At 49.2% G+C, this 22815-nt stretch overlaps 1 protein-coding gene across 1 annotated transcript in view; it reads right to left on the bottom strand.

The window, feature by feature from the left end:
- Positions 1 to 125: 125 nt before the first annotated feature.
- arhgef2b (rho/rac guanine nucleotide exchange factor (GEF) 2b) overlaps positions 126 to 22815 on the bottom strand; it is a 46250-nt gene continuing 23560 nt past the window's right edge. The window contains 22 exon segments of the mRNA XM_076981218.1: positions 126 to 1349; positions 1740 to 1908; positions 2002 to 2355; positions 2685 to 2735; positions 2830 to 2871; positions 3052 to 3101; positions 3205 to 3303; positions 3395 to 3583; positions 3740 to 3807; positions 3896 to 4068; positions 4300 to 4376; positions 4494 to 4745; positions 4916 to 5033; positions 5353 to 5478; positions 5603 to 5853; positions 6722 to 6824; positions 6826 to 6869; positions 7135 to 7244; positions 7760 to 7892; positions 8648 to 8711; positions 8897 to 8964; positions 15698 to 15860. Of these exon segments, the coding sequence (XP_076837333.1) occupies positions 1309 to 1349; positions 1740 to 1908; positions 2002 to 2355; positions 2685 to 2735; positions 2830 to 2871; positions 3052 to 3101; positions 3205 to 3303; positions 3395 to 3583; positions 3740 to 3807; positions 3896 to 4068; positions 4300 to 4376; positions 4494 to 4745; positions 4916 to 5033; positions 5353 to 5478; positions 5603 to 5853; positions 6722 to 6824; positions 6826 to 6869; positions 7135 to 7244; positions 7760 to 7892; positions 8648 to 8711; positions 8897 to 8964; positions 15698 to 15860 (2745 nt within the window). The 3' untranslated portion in view covers positions 126 to 1308.

Genomic DNA, 22815 nt, shown 5'->3' with positions numbered 1-22815 from the left:
TGTGTATCTTATGGTATGTGGTGTTTGGATGGAGTTATCCCGTATCCCATGGTATATGGTGGGTGTTTGTGTGTGTGTGTGTGTGTGTATGAGGCATGCAGGAATACACACAGGCATAGCCAATGAGGAGTCAAATCATTACTACAGTATATATTTAACAAACACAATACAAACAAGCAGTAGGTTTAGGTAATAAAAATAATACAATTACAACAAAAAAGTAAATAAAAAAAGTTACAGTATACACTTCAAAGAGCTTTCTTTTTTATCTTTTTTTTTCCTTCAAAACATTCCAAATATTTATACAGGCAGATACATAATATACAGAGAAAACCCCCTCGTGTGACCAGGCTAGAGTCTGTTTCCAGGTCCCACTGCCATGCCTCGCCCCCAAAGGAGGATCATACCACTACTGAGGTGCAGTGTCCTTCATGGGGGGGTGCAGTGTCCTTCATGGAATTACTGTCACCAGGCCCTAAATATGACATTAATTTTCATCTATTCTAATAAGGTAAAGTTTACAGTAATAGAATATGACTAATTGACAAAAGACTTTGGTCTTTTATCGTTGTCTTGCATGTATCACCCTGTTTTTTTGAAGTGGTCCTGTAACTCCATGGTATGCTGGAAGCCCGAGGGGGCACAAACCATTTGGTCGCTGAGAATTAAATGTCGGTTTCAAGTATTCTCTGCCTAGTTGGGTGAATGTCCACCCAGTTCTCACTGTAAAACCTTACAGTGGTTTCTGGGAAACTCACTCACACACTTTAGAGTCAAACTGATGCAAAAGTTCATCCTTCTTGTGGTGTGTTCCAGTCTCTCTTGATTTCAGTCACAATCATTTGTGGCTGATACTACAAATAAAATGATAATATAATAAAATGGCAGGCAGTAGTAGGCTAGAGTTCATAAGAGGTAACTTTAGAGATAAATAATAAACACTGCTTTACAGGCAGATTGTTAACTCCACACTTCAACCAGAACAGTTCCTTAAAGTCTTATCCAAACTTTCTTCTCCTCCTTGTATCAAACAGGAAGGGAAGGTGTCTCAAAACCAGACAAATGAAATAAAAAAAACCCTTCAAAAGTACAGCACAAGCTCTCTTAGCTTGTTATTTGTTTAAAGTTATTCGAAAGTTATTTATTGCAAGATATGCCGAGACACGTTTTATTTTTTTTTATTGTGATGAAGTGGAGGTGTAGCGTCATACAGAGGAGGTCCAGCTCTCCGGCAGACCGCACATTGTGGAGGGGGCGGGGCTGGTGTTGGCGGAAGGCGGAGTCTGGCTCGGGGTCACCATCCACGGTCTACGTACCACACTCGCTCTCCTCCGGGATGTCCTGAAGGTCTGCAAGACGTGCGAGAGCCAAGTCACACACACAGCCAACGACTCTTAAAGGTTTGGGGGGGCGGAGCCATGTGTTCTTGGTTTTTTGCGGGTGGCGGTGTTTAAGCAGTGACCCTGCTGTGTGTTGTCACTCTTCAGAGCACACTGACGAGAGACGGAGGTGTAAACACTGAACACACGCTCCCACCCAGAGAGTAAACAGTGAAGAGATCCAGAAGAACGGAGAAGATCACAGAGAGACGCGTAGTGTAAGCATGAAAAGAAGACAAGGCAAGATAGCAACTACAGCCCCCAACACAGCTACAGCCCCCAACACGGCTACAGTTCTGTCTCAGTGGCTCGTGTAACGCTTATTTGTGATTTTCTAACACGTAATCCACGTGATCTCACCTCTGGGACTGTCTGAGCGGGGGGATATCCGAACGTCTTCCTCCTCGTCAGAATCCTCCTCTTCCTCGCTGCCCTCCTGCACGCCGTCTAACTGGTCGACGGTTTCCTGGCAGGCCAGCGGGGCGAGGGGCCCCTTGACTTCAACGCGTCGTCTTCTCTGGACTGGAGCCTTGATGAAATACGATGCCGTCGCGTTAAACTCGAGACTTTTAATCTCACACACACACACACACACACACACCCAACACATTCTGCCACTCACCAGCTCTGCCGCGGTCACCCCCGCGGTGTCCTGTGTGTCCCGCACGGCCTGCATCTCCCTCAGCTGCTTCTCCAGCTGGGCGCGGGTCCTCTCGCTGTCCCGCAGCCTGGCCTCCAGGGGGCGCAGACGACACAGCTCCTCCTGCAGGAGGCAAAACTGTCGCTGCAGCAGGGCCTGGTCGCCGCCCGCCCCCACGGTCACGCCCTCCAGCAGGGCGTCGCGGGACAGCGAGCGGCTCAGGCGGGCCGGGACGAAGACCAGCGGGGCCGAGGTCGGGGTGGGCGGGGTGGAGCCGGGGGTGGAGCCGTCTCGCAGGCAAAGCTCCAGGATGGAGTCCTGCCTGACGACAGCCGCCTAGAGTCAAGGAGAGAGAGAGGGAGGAAAGAGATGGAGAGAGGGAGTGAGATGCAAAAAAAAGAGCCCACCCTTCGATTTAATGTAAAGCCAGTAAACTTCTTTAAACTGCAGGAGTTAACTAAAAGAGAGAAAGAGAAGACTTTTAGAATCTCATTAACGCATAGAAAACACTTTAAAATGGAGGTCTGCAGATCCACTCCAGAAATACATTACAGTGACTATCAGCTGGAGAGGCGGAGCAACGGAGAGAGGAGGGAGGGGTTAAAAGGTAAAAAGCAGCAGGATAGGTGCAGAAAGCTGGTTGCCGTGGCTGCTGGGAGTCTGACCTGTAGTGCGTGGAGATGAGTGCTGAGGCTGACCAGTCTCTGACACACTTCCTAAAACAGAAACACGGCCGTTTGGAAAGTCAGACACAAGTTTGACAGCTTACTGGGGGGAGAGTGCTGAGTGTGGAGGGTGAGTGACGTGCACCTCGCTGAAGGTCCTGTCCTGTAGCTGGTTCCCGTTTCTGTCCTGCAGAGACAACGTAGAAATAGTTCAGAATTACGTAAGTGGTGTTGGGTTACGTTTGTAGTGTTGGTCTCGGTCGTGAGGACACTGACACTCTTAAACGTCAGCAAACATTAAATATTGGCTTAAAATATAAGTACAGTGTATGACAAACTGTTCTTGTATCCTCTGCTACACTCTTACCTTTGGGCTGTTTCCGTCGTGTGTCCCATTAACTGAAGGCGTCTCGCCATCTGCATTGAGGAAAAACGGTGAACAAGGGAACGTGAGTTTTATGATCGTTTCTAACAGGCATTTCCTTTGTAATAGCAATGTCAAAGCAGGCTGGGGACGTACTGCTCACTGGTGCCTCCGTGTGGTTCTGGTCACTGTTGGAACCGCAGGACTGGCGTCGCTTGAGGTTTGAGCCCAGGAGAACTTCGCTGAGCTTGTCCACTGGTTTGAGCCACAGGAACAACAGATGTGAACACGTCGTGCACTGACCCGTGATGTTTTTGACGTGATGCTGAACCGTGTCATCTCCTACCTTCAGCCATGGCGTCGTTCAGTAACCTCTCGGCTTGGGGTGCATGTGGCGTGTCCGCTCGGAACACGTTTCGGGAGTTGGTGGGAAGGGTGAGCTCTTGACCTCCGGTGACCTCGGCCAGGTCTGAGAACAGGGTTACACGCTCCTGCAGCAGTTCGAGGACCTCACGATCCTTCTGCTGAATATCAGCTGAGAGGGGGACAGAGGGAGACAGAGGGGGACAGAGGGGGACATCTGGGGAATCCATTTAGCTAACCAGACAAACGCACCACTTAGATCAGAGCTGTTCTCAGGTCCCGGGGGCCGAAGATATAACGTTAAAACCAGTAAGTGCGTGAGACTGACCTCGAAGCCTGCGCAAAAGAGCTTTGTCCTCTGTCTCGATCAGAGGGAAGTCCTCCCTGGAGGGACACCTGGGGGCGGGACAGGGACAGACAGCCGGTGAAGGTGTGTAACACTGGGCTGTGGGTGGAGGGTCGGTGTGGTGGTAGTGGTGCTGACCTGCTCACTGTCTCCTGGATGATCTTCATCCAGTTGTTCCTGTCGTCTTTGGAGGCGGCGTGGAGCTCGTACATCTCCGGAGGGGTGGAGTCACTGATGAGGAACATCCCTCGCTCCTGATTGGCTATGTCTCTGACAATCAGGTTCTGCAGGGACAGGACTGAAGGCTTGTCCTTTGATAGAGAGAGAGAGAGAACGTTTTGATTAATGTGCATTCAGTGATTCATAACATTTTCCAATAAAACGACTTTTATATTTATTTGAGATGATAAAGTATAGGCCACTACACTAGTAATATAACTTGTAAACATGCCCTGATCTGAAGGCACGATGTAAATGATTAATATGTAGTTCACAGACACTGAGCTCTAAATTTATGACAGTGTGTCCAAGCTATGACTCACCAGACAGGGAAAAACATATTTCTGGTCTTTTTCCTGCATGAACACCAGGATGTCTGTCATCAACAGGACCTGCACATCTACAGAAATAAACAAAAACATAAGAGGACCATAAACACGGTCACAATCATAGACACACTCGCCCACACATACCGACACTGACACATGCAGAAAATACACACACACACACGCGCTACCTTTGAGCCTGGAGCCCTGCGCCGTCTTCCAGAGCAGCGCCCCGTTGTGGATGAGGCTCCGTCGGAGCAGTTCGCCCCCGCGGAACACCCCTCCCCCGCGCACCTCCGTCTCCGCACGGGGGTCCAGCCGGGCGCGGATCTCCTGTAGCCGCTGCGTGCAGGCCAGCTCCTGAACCTGCTGGTCCACGGAACTCAGAAGGTCCTTGATCAGGGCGAGAGCCTGACTCAGAGACTCCGCCTCCTCCTCGCTGCCTGAAGGAGACGCACGCGTACGATTGGTGGACGCTAACGCCGTCGGCACCGCTAACGCCGTCGGCACCGCTAACGAACGCTAACAGGCTCGTAATAGACGTTAAAACGTCTCTGGCTAGTTCAAACGGGCCCCCAGGGGTGGGGTTTGTGGTGCTGGGGGGTGGTGGTACCTTTTGTGTTGTCCAGAATACGCTGGATCAGCACCGGGTATTTGGTGATACGCTGGGTGACTAGCAGGATGCACTCCTGGACGCCATGCCGACGAAGCAGTGGACCTCTGCTCACACGCTGCTCAGGGAAAACACAACGAACACTGAAACCACACTCAGATCAGACAGTGTAGCTGCTCACCGCACTACATACTACAGCTCCATCTCAAAACAGGAGGACATACCAGAAACAGAACCACTGTCTCTCTACGGCACATAAACGTTCTTCACCTCCATCTCTCCAACCCCTTTATTTCTCTCTCTCTTTCTGTCTCTCTATCATCTTTCCCTTTCGCTTTTTCTCCGTTACGGAGAATCCTCTAAAGCTCCGCCTCTCTGTACGTCTCAGCCCCGCCCCCTCCTGGCCCCGGGACTGCCGCCCCTCTCCTCTTCCTCACCCGGATGAAGTGCTGGAACCTCTTGTCCCGAGCCAACAGCTCCTTGTACAGTTTCACCGCTTTCAAGTGTCGGCTGCAGAACTCGGCGTAGCACTTCCGCATCTCGTCGGCGTTGGGTCCCGAGAACTGGATGCGTGAGAACGCGCGAGCCCGCAGAACATTCCGGAAGAAGAACGACATCGTATTAACGACATTAACGACGGATATTAAAAGCGTAAATTTCTGAGTTCCATCTCGCAACCCCGCCCACCTGTTCCATGAGCACGTCCCCGAGCTTCTGGATGGTGAAGTTGGTGGTGCTGCCCCGCGCCAGGCTCTGGTTCCGCCTACTGAGCAGCTGGGCCAGGAAGCGTGTGTGGAGCGCCACCAGCTGGTCCAGACAGGGGAAGACGGCGTGGACCACGCCCGGCTCCAGGAGCACCTCCTCCAGCATGCCGCGGCGGAACACGCCCTCCATTATGCGCAGCGTCCGCACGTGGTGCAGCTCCGTCTGGATCAGCTCTGCGGGTGGAGCAGGGGTGGCGCTACAGTTAGCCAATGGCTCTTTAACTAACTTAGCCATGTGCTCCACCATCTTATAATGACTATTACTACATTAGCATTTGTAGCCACGCCCCGTCATCTTATAATGACTATTACCTCATTAGCATTTGTAGCTACGCCCTACCATCTTATAATGACTATTACCTCATTAGCATTTGTAGCCACGCCCTGCCATCTTACAATGACTATTATCTCATTAGCATTTGTAGCCACGCCTCGCCATCTTATAATGACTATTACTACATTAGCATTTGTAGCCATGCCCCGCCATCTTGTAATGACTATTACTACATTAGCATTTGTAGCCACGCCCCGCCATCTTATAATAACTATTACCTCATTAGCATTTGTAGCCACGCCCCGCTATCTTATAATGACTATTACCTCATTAGCATTTTAGCCACTTCCCACTATCTTATACTAATTTAACTTTGATACTTATTACCAAAGTTTTAGTCCATTAATTTCCTTTATTAGGATTTTCTTAAGCTACATTTTACTAGCTTATGATGATTGATGATGTAATTGTTAGCATCATTAGCATTTTTAGTCAAATTGGACGTTTTAGGTTTGGCCTACTACCACTTTAAATTGAAGAAGCTTGTTTGCAAACTATTGAACGCAGAATAGTCCTGGGGTCAAATGCCTGTGCGCTGAGCACTCAAACACACCTGATTCATCCAGTGACAATACAGCCCATTGAACTGCGTGAGTCAGATCAGTGCATAAAGCGCTCCAGGAACAGGAGAATAGGTCACCTGACCAGCAGAGAGCGCTAGCGAGCTCAAGACCTGATTAGGGCGAACGCGTAGAGGAAGTGACTCACCGTAGATGACGTCCTGCCTCTTGATGATGTCTTTACGCTGGGTCTGCAAGTAGGAGGAGTCCACCGCCATGCTCCACGAATCAGCCTCGAAGTCCCGCCCGCCCCTCTCTCTCCAACTCCTCCAGCACTGAGGCATAATACACCTCTCCTGTGTGTGTGTGTGTGGAGAGACAGATAAGGGAGCCATCTGAGTGAAAGTCCAGACTAGAATATTCTGGTTTGCCAAGTATAGTTTCATGCCAGGAAGTGTTAAATAACATCGAACATCTTCTAAATTAATGTTTGCTAAACCCTTAATATTTATCTCTACAAAGTATGCAGAATATACACCCACATTTATTAGAAATCAGGCGGTTATGAATTATGATTGTACAGTGCACAGTGTGTCTGTCCCTCTCTGATATGGGTCTCACCATCGTCGTTGAGAGACTCCATGGACATGGCCCTGTTCCTGAAGTTCAGAGAGTCTGTGGACTGGGACAGGATCCGTCTGAGGCCCAGCGGAGAGTCATCGTTCAGGTTCCTGCATGACACACACACACACACACACACACACACACACACACACACACACACACACACACACACACACAGATATAAACACCTAACAAACACAACACTGAACAGCTTTGGAGCAGACAGCCAGAATTATTAATTATAATAATAATAACAAAAATAATTCATAACACACAAGGGCGCAATCTCGCAGTTAAGACTTTGGGGTTGTACGGTTGTGTGTTCACAGACTACCTGAGATACACAACACATCTGTAGCCAGAGTGACGTGGTGGTGTACGCTGAAGCATGTATGGACTAATCTTACTGGTGGCTCGTGTGGGCAGACAGGAAGTAATGCACCTCAGAAAATACCGGTTGGTGTTTTATCGCTAGAAATGTGAGCGACGTATTACACGATTATTCTGCACTATTGGCACCGTCAAGCACCGGAAGGCAGCAGAGTACATAAACGACTGCAGTTCCCCTATCGACATGGCACGAGGCCACACGAAGCCGTGCCATTGGTCCACTCTCACTCACCCTGCGATGTTATTGGTGGAGACGCTCTTGCTGAGGGAGAGGGTGGAGCGTCCTCGCCGCGAGCCCAGGATGGAGCTGCGGAGGCTGTCGGAGGGATAGATGGCCGAACTCGGTCGTTCCTTTATCATGGGAGCTGAGAGGAGGAGAGGAGGAGAGGAGAGGAGACCTTTGATGTTGGACATTTACTTTGTTGTTATTTATGTGTGGGGCTTGTTTCATTATTTATTTGATTTGTGTTGAATTATCTGTGGTGGACTGACATGATTTGATTTTGAGAGATGAAGAGGAGAGAGATAGAGGGAGAGTGAGAGAGATTGAGAGGGAGAGATATAGAGAGACAGAGAGAGAGAGATAGAGAGAGATAGATAGAGAGATATAGAGAGTTTCAGGTGTAAACTAAAATAACTCTCTTGCTCACTTACACTTTCTAGTTCATAGTAAAAGCAAAAGCATTTTACTTTAGAAGAGGGAGTGTTATGAGATTGCCAGAGAAATATTGACTATGGCCAATAAATATGCACAAGATAAATATCAACTCTGCGTTTGAACAGAAAAGCCCTTTGTCTTTTAGTGAGCAGCAACACAAAAGAAGAGCTTATCAGTATTGTGCTGTTCCTAATAAGGGCTGAGGATGAAGGGGGGGGGGGGGGGGGGGGGGGGGGGGGTTCTGTAGAACCTGATCCTGCTCAACCGGCTTGGCCTCTGTACCTTCAGTACACCAGTGCCACACAGCCAAGAGCAAACCTGCGTTTGCACCATGTGGCCAGCAGGTGGCAATGTTGCATCTTTGGTGTGCTTCACTGGCATCACAAGCAGGTGATAACAGCCTACCGTATGGAAGGGGGGAGACAGGGTAAACACACGAGCTGGGCAGGAAACACCACTCACTTTTGCTGCGTAGGGCCACGTTCTGGAGAGCTGAGCTGTTCCTCACCAGTGCCAACTTCTGTTGCTGCAAGCCATAAGAAACAAAGAATTCCTGTATAAATAAGACAAGCACTGCACAGAGAGGAGCCTGTTTGTGCTGTTCACATGGGTCCATCTAAGGTTATGTTCTAGCAGGACCCAGACTGGGCTGAAGCAGGACCCAGACTGGTCTTAAGCAGGACCCAGCTCTAGATGTTCCAGTGCATGTACCTTCTGCTTCATCTTGGCACAGTTGGCCAGTGTGTCTCGGCAGCGGTTGTGAATGGTGACATTGCAGGCTGTGAATGTGAAAGAAAGCACAAATTAATATTCCCATAACGAATCAGGAGGAATTTTTATTTTAAGCCTCAAAAAACCTGGCACACTTGATCACATGATCATAACATTAAAGTGACAGACAGAACTAGTGAGCAGTTGATTCCACTTGGGCTTCTCAGAATGTCCTGCACATGAAAAGTTCCCTTTTTTGATGTTTCTTTCAGCAAACGTAACACCTTCTTTTACACAGACCTGCCATTATCGGACCAGTAAATGAACTGTGTGTGTTTTATTCCACTCCTGAGCTGGGGTTGGCGGACAATTAAAACGCCATTTCGCCCTAAAAACGCACCGGCTGCATTTATGGCCTTAATAACCCGTCTGGAGGCGCCTGCTCCGGCCACCGTGTGATGTCACCCGGGAGTGTCTGCCAATGAGACGCCGGCTGGGATCGAAGGTCACGACCCTTCAGCAGCTGTGGCACTCGAGGGGCGGAGTCAGGGAGGCCAGGTGCCCGAGACCCTCCCCTCCAACCCCGCCGCTGTGAGTTCACACCGCTCTGCACTAAACACACCAAACGCTCACACCAGCCCCAGCTCAGGACAGCCAGCGTTTACAAGAGGAAACCAAACTCTTCATGCCTCATAAACGAAGCTTATGGGTCTTCCATACCTCATAAATGAGGCACCTTTTGGGTTTTAACCACAGGTGTTTAGGGTAAATGAAACCGTAGAACTGTGTAACTAGCCAAGTAATGGTTTTACAACCTACAACAAAGAGTGATTTGAGTATTTTTCCTATCGTCAGATCTGAGTGGGCGAGGTAAGGTGAGGAAACCCATTGTCCGTCTGCCTCTGTGCAATCATGACCTCAACAACGTTTTTAACCATAGAAACCACTGACATGGCCCTGCAGCTTGTGTTCAAACATTATCATCTTGTCCCTATCCACACGCCACTGAGTGCAATGGTTTTGGGGAAGTTAGCAGGACCAATCAGCTTCTAGCAGCCTCGTGCAGAGATGTGTGACCCATAATCACCACAGCAATCCTGGAATTTGCTAGTCCTCATTTTGGGTGAGAGTTTGTATTAAGGAGGAGCTTCCTCAGCTCTGTGTCTCCCTGTCAATCTCAGTGTCTCTCTGTCTCTCTCGGTGTCTCTGTCTCGCTCTCTCTTTAACACCCCCCCTCCCCCGAGTCTCCAGTTCTCACTTCTCCACATTGTTCCAGAGATCTCTCTTCCTGTGCAGTGTTTTGTAGACAGGAAGTTGTCCTTAAACAGAGGGAAGTGGATAGGCGTGAGGGTGGGGGAGGGGCTGCAGGAGCACTTTTGAAGCATTAGTGTTATGGTTAAAGAGTGATTAGTGTCAGGGTTAAAGGGTGATTAGTGTCAGGGTTAAAGGGGTGATTAGTGTCAGGGTTAAAGGGGTGATTAGTGTCAGGGTTAAAGAGTGATTAGTGTCAGGGTTAAAGGGGTGATTAGTGTCAGGGTTAAAGGGTGATTAGTGTCAGGGTTAAAGGGGTGATTAGTGTCAGGGTTAAAGAGTGATTAGTGTTATGGTTAAAGAGTGATTAGTGTCAGGGTTAAAGGGTGATTAGTGTCAGGGTTAAAGGGGTGATTAGTGTCAGGGTTAAAGGGTGATTAGTGTCAGGGTTAAAGGGGTGATTAGTGTCAGGGTTAAAGGGTGATTAGTGTCAGTGTTAAAGGGGTGATTAGTGTCAGGGTTAAAGAGTGATTAGTGTCAGGGTTAAAGGGTGATTAGTGTCAGGATTAAAGGGGTGATTAGTGTCAGGGTTAAAGAGTGATTAGTGTCAGGGTTAAAGGAGTGATTAGTGTCAGGATTGAAGGGGTGATTAGTGTCAGTGTTAAAGGGGTGATTAGTGTCAGGTTTAAAGGGTGATTAGTGTCAGGGTTAAAGAGTGATTAGTGTCAGGGTTAAAGGAGTGATTAGTGTCAGGATTGAAGGGGTGATTAGTGTCAGGTTTAAAGGGTGATTAGTGTCAGGATTAAAGGGTGATTAGTGTCAGGGTTAAAGGGGTGATTAGTGTCAGGGTTAAAGGGTGATTAGTGTCAGTGTTAAAGGGGTGATTAGTGTCAGGGTTAAAGAGTGATTAGTGTCAGGGTTAAAGGGTGATTAGTGTCAGGATTAAAGGGGTGATTAGTGTCAGGGTTAAAGAGTGATTAGTGTCAGGGTTAAAGGAGTGATTAGTGTCAGGATTGAAGGGGTGATTAGTGTCAGTGTTAAAGGGGTGATTAGTGTCAGGGTTAAAGAGTGATTAGTGTCAGGATTAAAGGGGTGATTAGTGTCAGGGTTAAAGAGTGATTAGTGTCAGGGTTAAAGGGTGATTAGTGTCAGGATTAAAGGGGTGATTAGTGTCGGTTAAAGAGTGATTAGTGTCAGGGTTAAAGGAGTGATTAGTGTCAGGATTGAAGGGGTGATTAGTGTCAGGGTTAAAGGAGTGATTAGTGTCAGTGTTAAAGGGGTGATTAGTGTCAGGTTTAAAAGGGTGATTAGTGTCAGGGTTGAGTGTGTAGGGGGACCCACAAGAGGCTCTTATTTTGTCAGGATGCAGACAGCATCCTCCAGGCCCTTGTGAAAGGTGACAATAGGGTGCAAATACACACTGAAGTTGAATACCCAGTCTGCTGTGTGGAGAAACTAAAGTTAACAAAAAAGGTCACATGTAAACACTAAGATTTCAACACTTAGCCCCAAAACAACACCCCTACCCACCAGCTCTCCACACCAAACTACAGTCTCAGTCTCAAACTAGAAGATAGTTTGGAGAACTCAGCATTATTAGAGTGACAATGGCTTGGTCTTAGATTTTTTGTTTTGCTAAATATGCCCATGATGGCCCGTGAAGAACATAAAAAAACTAGATAAAGAAGAGGAGTGATGTGAAGAAAAGCAGACACAGCAGACTGGGGGTGGCCAATGAGGTCACTTCCTGAAGAAGTGATGTAATTTCCTGAAGAAATAATCCTCTGACGAGAAGGGAGTTATTTTTATCTCCGACATAACAAACTGGGCTCAAAAAGGCACCCAGAAGAAAATTCATTTGGTACTGTGTGGGGTGCTAACTGGTGTCACAACACTACAAATTTGCCTAAGGGTGTAAATGAATCACCAGTACTTTCTCACACACACACGCACACACATGCACACACACACACACACACACACACACACACACACACACACACACACACTGTTTGTCAAACACCACGTGTTTCACATGTATCACCTCGATGGCTTGTTGTGTTAGTGCTTATGCTAAACAAAGCCACCCAGACCTTCAAATGTGCCTCCACCAGGCCTCAACACCTTTCTTCTAAGACCGGGACATTCCACAAACGTTCACGACAACACAAGTCACATGTGCAATGTGGCCGGCTTCCTGCTTCCTATAGAAATGCGAGCCTCCTTCAGAACACACCGATTCCACCGCTATATATTTTCCAAGGCTCATACTGAGAAACACACAAGGACCCATTCATACATACATTCTGACCTTCGGTCCAGCCTTACACACACACACACACACACACATACACAGAGGCCCTCCAACGCTAAGTAAACAGGCCTTGCCTTGTATAACTGAACTAACTGTAACTACTTGTGTGTTTGGGAAGATACAAGGAGAGTTCTTTCCTTATGAGTCCGTGTGGTAGGAAGTTAATAGCTCTCCCTAGTCAGACAAGGCCTTGGAGAGACTTCATCACAGACAGAGCACACTACAAGAACCAAGTAGCCATGTTATGTACCTGATTTCACGTTGTTCATTAAAGCCAACGTGTAAGCGTTTTCATTTTCAAAATGGAGGCTGAAAAACAGATGGAGCTTCATTTCCCCACCAAATCCACAGCTACTACCACGTGTGAGATTTGTACTGAGATTACTCGAACGTGTTGCTGTTTACTTTATCAGTGTGGGTGAAAAATGTGATCCTCAGATTAATATAAAACACATCTTCTATAAACCATGGTTCCGTTATAACATGCATATCTGTGTAATCTAAAGAAGCTGGATTAGCCCAGGCAGAATCAAAAGCCTATCCTTCATAATCTGGGCGATAATCCTATAAAGGTACCTGCAGAATAATCCCACAGACCAGCCCAGCAGAGCACTGGCTCGCTCTGGGCTCTGCTGTTCAGGTCTGGCGGCCATAGCCACTGCAATTGGAGGTTCAAACTCTGTGCAAACCCCACGGTGTCGAAAGGGGCAGGAGTGATGGTGAAAGAGGCACAGTGTGGCCTGTTCACAGATTTATCTGGCGATGGGTCACCACCACAGAGGCTGTAGTCCCCCCCACCCTCCCCACCCCGCAGGGAGCGTTTCTACCGGCCCGCAGAAGTGGAACGTCAATACGGCTTCTGGGATGAACCAATCAAAGACAGACGTTTCCTCTACACACAGGCTCGGCTGGTGGAAATGGCTTGAGTGTCTATGCTCCTTGGTATTTGTGTGTGTGTGTGTGTGTGTGTGTGTGTGTGGGCGCCTGCACGGTGCACCAATTCCAGATTACAGTTGTGGGGGGGGGGGGGTTGTGGGTACAGACAGGGCCGCAGATGGGTGCTGTGCACTAGCGGGGGCTTCTGAGATGCTGGAAACAAAAGCCCCACATGCAGCGTTGAGACTGAGGACTTCCCCATTAAGCCACGTGTAATCGCTCCATTTCAACTGCGTCCCATTTCAATAGGACCCGCGGTAAACGCGATTACCGTGTGCCAGGTGGCATCAGCGAGGTGCCAAGAAGCACCGCAGACCTTCCTGTCGACCGTAGAGCACGGACTCTGTGGTGTACGTCCCCCCCCCCCCCCCCCCCCCCATCACGCTCTCTGCCCCCTCCTGTAACCTCCACTGCTATTATCAATGTTAATGTATTCACCACTTCAGCCCCCCCACACTCCGATACCTCCTTTCAAATCTAATCACTTGCTCCGCGTGTAATCGATTGCCCCACGGCCTATTCTGCATGACCCCCCCCCCGCTCAGACTCCGCAAACTACCCCCCTCGGGCGTATGGGTCGGGTCTGGACCTGCTCCTAGGGTTCTGCTAGGGAGGGAACACGCCGGAAGGGCCTTTGCGGCAGTCAGTATGATTTTTGTAAACGAAGAGTTGAAATGTCAGATCTGAAAGCCGCTTACCCAGCTCGGGACGTGACGTCTGGCGTGCGTTACTGTCAATCAGCTTGTCAACGCTGAAACAACGTGTAACACCACCGCACGTTGCATCTGACGGAAACGTGTCATAACATTCTCACGTTTTATGTCGCGACACATCTGCTGTGTTCTTAGCCCTGCGTTTGTATTATAAGGGACGGTGGTGTGGTGGCTAATTCTGCACTGGATTCAGTCCTGCTTTAGAAGCTCGGTCTCAGCAAAAATGTTCTAATATCGCCAACGCCATTCACGTGTTATTTATTAACGTTCATATTTTATAACGGTGTGAAGACATCCAGAGTGAAACGAAGTGAGGATGTCCTACCGAACTACAGCACATCTGTGTGTGATAAGTGTGTGTTCTCTCCTCCTCCACGTAGTGGAACCGCTTGACTCGAAGGACGTTCAAGAGAGACAGATGTGAGCTGATGTGAGTGTGGTCACGAGGACATGGAGAAGACTGCTCTCTCCTTCCCTCTCTCTCTCCCCAGCTCGTTCAGAGGTGTCTAATAACTCATCTCTCCTCTTCTCCTATTAACACTCTGCTCTCATCTGTTTCTCTACTTCTTCATCCCTCTCTCTCTCTCCCGGCCTCCCTCTCTCTCTAACTTGCCATCTCTGTCACTTCCCTCCACCCTCTCTCTCTCTTTGTTTGCTCTTTCCCTCTCTCTCTCTCTCTCTCTCTCTCTCTCTCTCTCTCCCTCTCTCCCCCAGCTGTTCCTCTGGCATGCTCTAGAACCAGGCAGGCCGACTGCTCCTCCGTTCACCCCACACACTGACACTATTGTCTGGGCGGTGGAAGAGGCCGGGTGGGGGTGGAGCTGGGAGTCGGCAGCTGATTGATTTGGGGTTGGGGGGGTTGGCATGGGGGGGGGGGGGGGGCAGCGCGGTGTGGAGCGATCCCCACAGTGACTTCCCTGCCTACAAGTCTCCCTCTGTTTTTCGATCTGCTGTTATCTCTCGTTTAATCTATGCTGTTTTCTTTCATTCCCTCTCTTCTTTTGCCTTAAGAGCCCCTACCACACACACACACACACACACACACACATTGGTGGTAAAGGAGTTTCACTGGTTGGACTGGGACGATGACAGACAGGCTAGCTGACAGTTACCCCCGTACCTGAGAAGACCCTAGCAGCGAACACAGTCAGTATTCTGCCGTGAACCCATCTGACACACTGCGCCCCTGGAAAACCTCATTAACATAGTCCTCCGAGAGCCAAGTCTATAAAAATCAATGTTAATAACAAGCTATCGACAATAAGGCTTAAGGCCAAACTTAGAGAGTGCTGCCCGCCAAGTCCCGGGATCTGCACCCACACACCACCTTGGTATTCCGCGAAACAACGGACGATAAAAAATAGTAATGCTACACAAACATTTGGCATCCACAGCCCTTTGAGGCCAAAAAAATCAGCTGTTATGGTGTATCAGGTTTATTAAGATCAGTTTAAAGCCAGCTGAAGTGTGTGTGGTGTTTGTATGTTCGTGTGTGTTGAGGTGGGGATGAAAGCGTGAGCTTGTGCGTATGTGAGTTGGCGAGCACGTGTGTGTGTGTGTGTGTGTGTGTGTGTGTGCGAGACTCACTGGGGCAGCTGAGCGCCTCCTTGGCGGTGATACTCTTGTTGCAGGCGGAGCAGAGGGTGGTGGCTGACACGGTGAGGGAGGTGAAGAGGTGCCCGTTACTGTAGCGAGCCTCCCGCTCCCGCGCCTCCTTCTCCCGCTCCTTCATACGCTCCTTCTCTTTGTTCTGTTACAGGGATCACACACACACACACACACGCCGGGTCAGGCGGGCAGGACGGGAAACGAGAGGCCAGAACGTGAGCCGGAAACCAGTGCCACCCGGAGCTCCCTACGTCAACGGGCCGCCGGCCGGTTCAGGACGCCATCGTAGCAGGACCCGGTATATTCCAGTCGTCTGATCCTCGGCTGGGGAAGTTGACGGCCCCCATCAAAATGCTTCAACGGTATATAAATATTTCTCGCAAAGTGCTTGCTCACTGAAGCTTGCATATCAACTTCCTGTTCCACTGCACACAGCCCTTCCGTACACACTGGCTTAGCGTGTTATTTCTCTTTTTACATCTCTGTATTCATCACTAGTGAACTTTAACTTTAGTTTCCCTCTGCACATTACACTGGTTTAAACCCAAATGCCTTACCTTAACCAAACGGTCATTTGCTATCTTGTTTTGACCTGAAGGTCGACCTCTGACATACACCGATAGTGGTGTTTGGTTCTTTTTGCATAATTGATCTGGGATTATAGGTCTCGGGCCAAGAGGAAATGCAGGCTTGTAAACACCCCTGTTGGTAACACACACTGGGTCAGACAATAGCCAGCAGAACTGAGGTCTTTCTAACGTAGTGGGTGCATTTTTATATCTCGGAGACAGATTCATGAACTTCTGAACTTCTTTCGGTCGCAGAGTAGAACGGTAATAACAAATGCACAACCCTCCGAAGGCCAAAACTCAAATTATCAGCGTAGCAACCAGGAGTAGAAGAGCACTCCTCCAAGCACCACACACTCCTCATCTACATGGACCAGGTGCTAAGGGAGGAGGTGTCTGCACAGTGAACCGACCCAGCAAACACACACTCCGCCCCCAAACGTTCCTCACCCACACCAACTTCTTCCCTTTCTGAGCAAAGCCTGTTTCTGGAAAAGCCAACAGACCACGATCAGGTCCTAAAACAGATTGGGTACACGCCTGCGAAATGTGGAAGTTGTGTTGAAATAAATATGAAGTTTACATAAGGCCAACAGAGACAAAGGGATTTTCGTCAGAAAGTCGATCGTTATCTGAACTTGACGATAAAATGTTCAAGATAGTCAGTAAAAGGGACAGGAAGACTAACATATGGGAAGAGAGTCTCTTCTCTTCAGAACCTCATTAAATAAATACTGTAAGTCACTGGGGTCCCACAACGTGGACGGGACCAGGCGGGACCCTGATGGTGCTACAGGGCATCCAGACAGCGCAGGGTTTAATCCCTGGACTCCAGCCAAGATGAGAGCTGCGGGCGGGACCTGTCGGTCCTCACGCCCAGCCATTGGCTGCCAAAGTGTCCGTTTAGGTATTTCTATAGCAACCACCAATGCGCATCCATGCAGACACAAAGACGGTCATGCCCAGTTTATTTCACACCACCTCCTGTGACTATCATGTGCTACGGCCACAAAGATGTTCTTTTAAAGCTGAGCTTTTGACGCCTGGTCAGTTTGCAAAGACAAAGATAGAATCAGCATGGCTTACATCAGACTCGACATCAAATTCTTCATAGCACGTATTTAAAAAAGTCCTTGGTGCTTGGTCACACCAGGTGAAGGCACATCTCTCTCTCTCTCTCTACTTCACTCACTTCTTCTTAGTAACTTAAGCACCAAATTACTAAATTGCAACCAAATGCAACTTAATAGATTCAAGCGAAACAGAGAAATTTGCCTCCTGCTTCATCGGAGGCAGCTACAACTGATACTGATCCTCCAGCATGACCTCAACCACGAAACCCCTCAACGTGTCTGCTCCAGATCCTGGTCCTCTCTTCAGTTCCGAGCAGCAGACGACATGTATGACATCTGTCACCATGTCCTTTATTAAAAGGTGCAGCACCCCTCTTCGTGGTGGACAAAACCCGGCCTTATCGTGGATTTGGCTCAGCGGGGGACGATAAGTGCTTTGACTCCCGTTATCTGTGCCGCACAGACAGACGAGAACCCACAGGAATCTCCCAGCTGCTGGAGACTCCAGCCATTACATTCCTGCTCACCGTCAGGAGAAACTCGGCACTGCAAGATCCGTCGTACGAGAGTCCAGGAAAACAGCGATGAAGAACAAACCAAAGGGCCTGAGATGGGTCTCCCTTTCGGACAGAACACACCGGATCCCGTTAAAACAACGCAGTACATCCACAGCTCTGAACTGTGTGGAGTGGTGGTACCAGTGATTTACTGCGTCTGTGGAGGACGTCTGGGCTCGACTTCACCCAGGCCAGAGGTGTGACCACATCGGCAATGGCTGTTTACAAGCGCAATAGTGTCAGGTTCGTGTTTGTTTTTATTTTATAGTACTTTTATCATGTACAAAAAGTACTGAAATGTTCGTATGAACCTTTCGAGAGACAATTCCGTCTGCTAACTTGATCTGTTTGTGTCAGTGATGTCACAGAGAGCAAAGGAAGTACCCCGAACAAACTTCCCGTTCGACAGGGCCGAGTGGGCGGGGCCGGGCGTTACCCGGGGGACACCGGAGGGGGAGGGAGTGTGTTGCCACATCACACTTGTTTGGCAGAACTGTTCCTGGACGCTAACTGGAGCTGCCCTCACAGCCTGCTGCTTCTGGGAGGGGCGTGTCTGCCACGGGTGCCCCGCCCTGAGAGCACAAAGGCCTGGACGTCGCATGACTTCTGCCTGCTCACTGGACCACGACTGAGCACGCTCTCGTCAGGGGGAGGAGTTTACAGTCCAGCTAAATTCAATATGGCGGGCCTCCTCAGGGGAAGCGTACAGGTTGGCATTCACCATCCGCTCGAATGCTGTAGGGTGGAGTTAATGAGATGAGTGAGTGTGGATAGTGTTAGCGCTGGCGTTAGCGTCTTACGCACGTGGCACTAATGCTGTAAACACTGCTGCTTTGGTTTTAAGGATGAGCTGAGACCCAGATAAAGGGCTTAAAAAGGAACATGAAAGAAAGAAAGAAAGAGAAAATAGAATGAACATGCTCTGAAGTAAGTCGAAGAGTTTATGTCCAGGACAACCACACAGCGAAATGTTTGTGCTGAGGCTGAGGTAACTGTAATCCCTCGATAGCTGTACAGCACAACATATCAGCGATACAGATAAATAAGAACAGCGCAGCCTCCATGTGCACGAAATACTGAGACTGTACTACACACAGAAAGAGAGGAAGCAGCTGTCAGAAGCGAGCGAGGTGCGTCTGAGACGGTGGAGGTGCAGACCTGGAGATTTCTCCACAGCACAGCGCTGCGGGAACCCCAGCACCCCTACGAGACTTCACCAGAGGCTCCGAGCTCTTCGTTACGTGTGATTACACCCCTCGCACTGTGCTCTTCTGAGGGAGGTGTGCCAAGATCCCTTCCCCCACCCGTTTGTGCCTGTCTCCATCTTTTTCTCTGTTAGGTAGGGCAGCCTATAGCTCAGGGCTACAGCAACCTGACTGTCCACCTGGGTGTCCACCTGGCTGTAATCTCCTTTACTGCCAATACACTGGTAAAATCCCCTCTGTGCATCTTAACCTGATCTCCAGCAGCTCTCTGGTACACCTGGAAGAGGGAGCAGCCATGCACCACCCATACATCCAACACCTTTCCCTTGATCCGCGATTATGTCATTGAAACGCTCAACAGAGCTGTACTAAACAGGATGCAATGTATAATTACCACAGCATTTTAGCTTGGAATACACCATAATTTGCTACAAAGAGCATATCAATCTCTCTATCTCTCTCTCTCTCTCTCAAGGGGTGACCTGGAGGAAAGACGGCCACGTGCGAATGAGGTCACCGCAGGCAGCCAACCAGCCGGCCTCCCACCTCAGGGCAGGAGTGTGGGGCAGGGGTGAGGGGCAGGGGTGAGGGGCCGGTGTTCAGTGAAGCACAGGGGGCCGATTTCAGCAACCATTTATTAGTCCTCAGGCTGGAAAAAAAAACACTGAACAGAGAAGAGAATAAGCCGAAAGCCCAAAGGACAGAGAGAGAGGGAGAGAGAGAGAGCACTTCCACTAAGAGGGCATTTGTACTAGGGGGCCTCAGAGAAATGAGGGGAAGAAAGAAAGAGATAGAGAGATAGAAGAGAGATAAGAGGGAGAGAGAGAGAGGAAAAGAGCAATAGAGCAAAAGGAAAAATCCCCAGACTCATGAAAAAGAAAGCAAGGCCAAAGAGAAAGCAAGAGAGAGAGAGAGAGAGAGAGAGAGAAAGAGAGAGAGTCCCTGATGAGAGGGAGAGAGAGCGGACAGTGAGAGGAGATAAGCAGGTAGTTTGATTGTAGAGGCACTGACAGGTCAACAAAGAGAGAGATTGGACAAAGAACTGACAAAGAAAGGAGGAGCAGAATCAGGGAGGAGAGGAGAAGCTCAGGAAGGCCCCGGGGTTGCCGCCCCACTCGGGAGCCAGAGAAACAGGAGAAAAAAAACCAGACAAAGCCCTCCTGCAAAATGAGAAGGCAGAGTAATAGGACTCGGGACAGAAGTCCTATTGAACGAGTCCTTAATGGAGAGATGAGCTCTTAGGTGAAGTAAAAGTGTCCCACCAAACTCGCACGCGTGAGCCTCCAGTAGACAAGCCTTCAGCGGCACTCCAGTGAAACCAGTAACGACTCCCCCTTTACCAGTTTGAACCAATGAGAGGCAACACGGGTGTCATAGCAAGGGAAACGCTAGACACTTAGTTCAATTTGTGTGTGTGTGTGGGGGGGGTGTACATGCTTTTTAGTGTTTGTATGCTAAATCTCAGACCAGGCCACGTTGCAGCTACCATGTGGCAGAACACCCCCCCCCTCCTCCTCCCCACACACACACACCCAAGTCACAACACAGCACCAGTCCCTGGAGAGCAGCTGAACCGCTAATTAACACACCCAGGAGGACAGCAACAGCATGGAGAGGGAGTACACACACACACACACACACACACACACACACACACACACACACACCCCACACCTGTTCAGCATCCATAACCCTGTGTGTCAACGCTGCAGTAGAACCACGGAGTGAGAGGAAGCTTCTTTAAACTCCAGCGTCAACATGGCCGCCCTGCTGTACCCTGTAACTCTACAGCTGTGGTTCACGTCAGCGAATGACGAGCCCTCGTCGTGATCCGCCCCGTTGTGTTACCGCCAGGCGGGCCTCTCTTCCCGTACGGCTGACTAAGACCCGGTCTCTCTCATCTTTCTGTTGATCCAAGTTGCCAGAATGCAGAAGTGGCCGGTCAGTGTGAAACGGGTGGAACCGTGAGAACGCTGCCCCTCTCTGGGAGGACTCTGGGTCATCCATGACGGCGGGCGACATCACTTCCTGTGACAGCGCATCGAGTCAGTGCGCTCTGATGGAGGTGTGGACTTCTACGTGACACGAGAGGAACGCACACTCTAGACTCACGGTCTGCTCCGGATGGCTAATAAAACACTAAACCCACATTCCAGTCTGCCAGCCAACATCCATTACAATCTTAACGCCAAGATCCGTCGTCAGAAGCGGTCTTGCTTTGGCCTGTGGAGGTTATGAGTTTAGAGGGAGTTTGTGAACATTCGAGCCCCAGACGCCAAACCCTTGTTGCTCAGTCTGTTGTGTTAACCCTTCCCTGTGTTTCAAACTGTTCAGCTGTCGGGCAGACTGGCGGTCAGCTGTCTCTGATCCCTGCGTAGAAAGAGCTTCCCAGCCTGGCTGTTTGCACAGGGGCCCTGTGGCTCCTCCCATGGAGGGACGAGGAGTTCCTTTTTCACTCCCCCGTGTCCTGGAGGAGGTAGAGGCCAACAGCGTTCTCGCGCTGCAGGCTAACTACATGCGAGGGCAGGTAAGGCCAGGCCAAGACTCCCTCCATCTGTTTTTTCATCTCCAGTAACCGGAGGCAGCCTCTCTCTCTCTCCACCCCCCCCATCCGCCGCACTTCCCTCTCCCTGGACGGTTTGACTGTGGAGCAGATTCACGGGCCGTACCACGTGTGTGTGGACGGGGGAGCAGTTCAAAGTGAAATGAAATAATTCATGTTTTTTTTGTTTTCCTGCAACATCTTACAGACGGTTAGGGGAATGGCTTTCCACTGGGAGCTGGTCTCCCGTATGCCGTACAGAGGTGAAAAATGATTAAAACAGGTACAAACTGCACATTTACAAAACAGCCAGTCACAAGCGGCAAAGCAAATGATGCTTTGACTACAATGGCTTTGGGTTCAGACGTATTCTGCATCAAGCCCACTCCCAAAGGGAAAGAACATTACCACAAAGTAATCAACTATTATAATGAAGTCAACAAATACATTAACTGTAAATGATATATAATTGAATTATAACTTTAATTATAATCAAGTTATAAATTGTTCTAGCATGAATACCTTTTGTTTTCAAAGTTGATTCAGGTAAACTACTAAGAACAAAGACCTCAAGTCAACCCTGCAGGACGCTTTTAGTATGTCTTCACTAAGAATGCTTACTAAGCCGATTAGATTCTATCTCAGATTTCATCTGGTTGCTGTTTACACCACATTACCACGCTGCTTGTTTCGCAAACGTTTGAGATGAAAATTAGTGATGAAAAATCTTTTTTGCATTAGAAATGTTCAACCACGAACCAATGGTCTCAACCATTACTGAAACCCTTATGTCACACCACATGGGCTGTCTGGTCAGAGGTCAAATGGTCAGCTGCGTCCCAGTAATGGAAAGAGACTTGAAAGACAACAGGAGCGTGAACTGCTGAGTGTGTCCTCTTCTGAGTGTGTCCTCTTCTAAGTGTGTCCTCTTAGGAGTGTGTCCTCCTCTAAGTGTACTCTGAGTGTGTATTCATCTGAGTGTGTACTCTGAATGTGTATTCATCTGAGTGTGTCCTCCTCTGAGTTTGATACAACCCTGCACTGAATTCCCAAGGCATGTGAGGGAAGTGAGAACAGTATCGTTACTACAGTATCGTTACTACAGTCTCTCCACCCTCAGGCCCATTTGGGGGGTGAGTGAGTGATGCTCT

The sequence above is a fragment of the Brachyhypopomus gauderio genome, chromosome 19 (assembly GCF_052324685.1).
Source record: "Brachyhypopomus gauderio isolate BG-103 chromosome 19, BGAUD_0.2, whole genome shotgun sequence".
In the NCBI taxonomy this organism is placed as follows: Eukaryota; Metazoa; Chordata; class Actinopteri; order Gymnotiformes; family Hypopomidae; genus Brachyhypopomus; species Brachyhypopomus gauderio.
The sequence above is the reverse complement of the archived record's forward strand: the minus strand, read 5'-3'. Positions and strand labels throughout refer to the sequence as shown.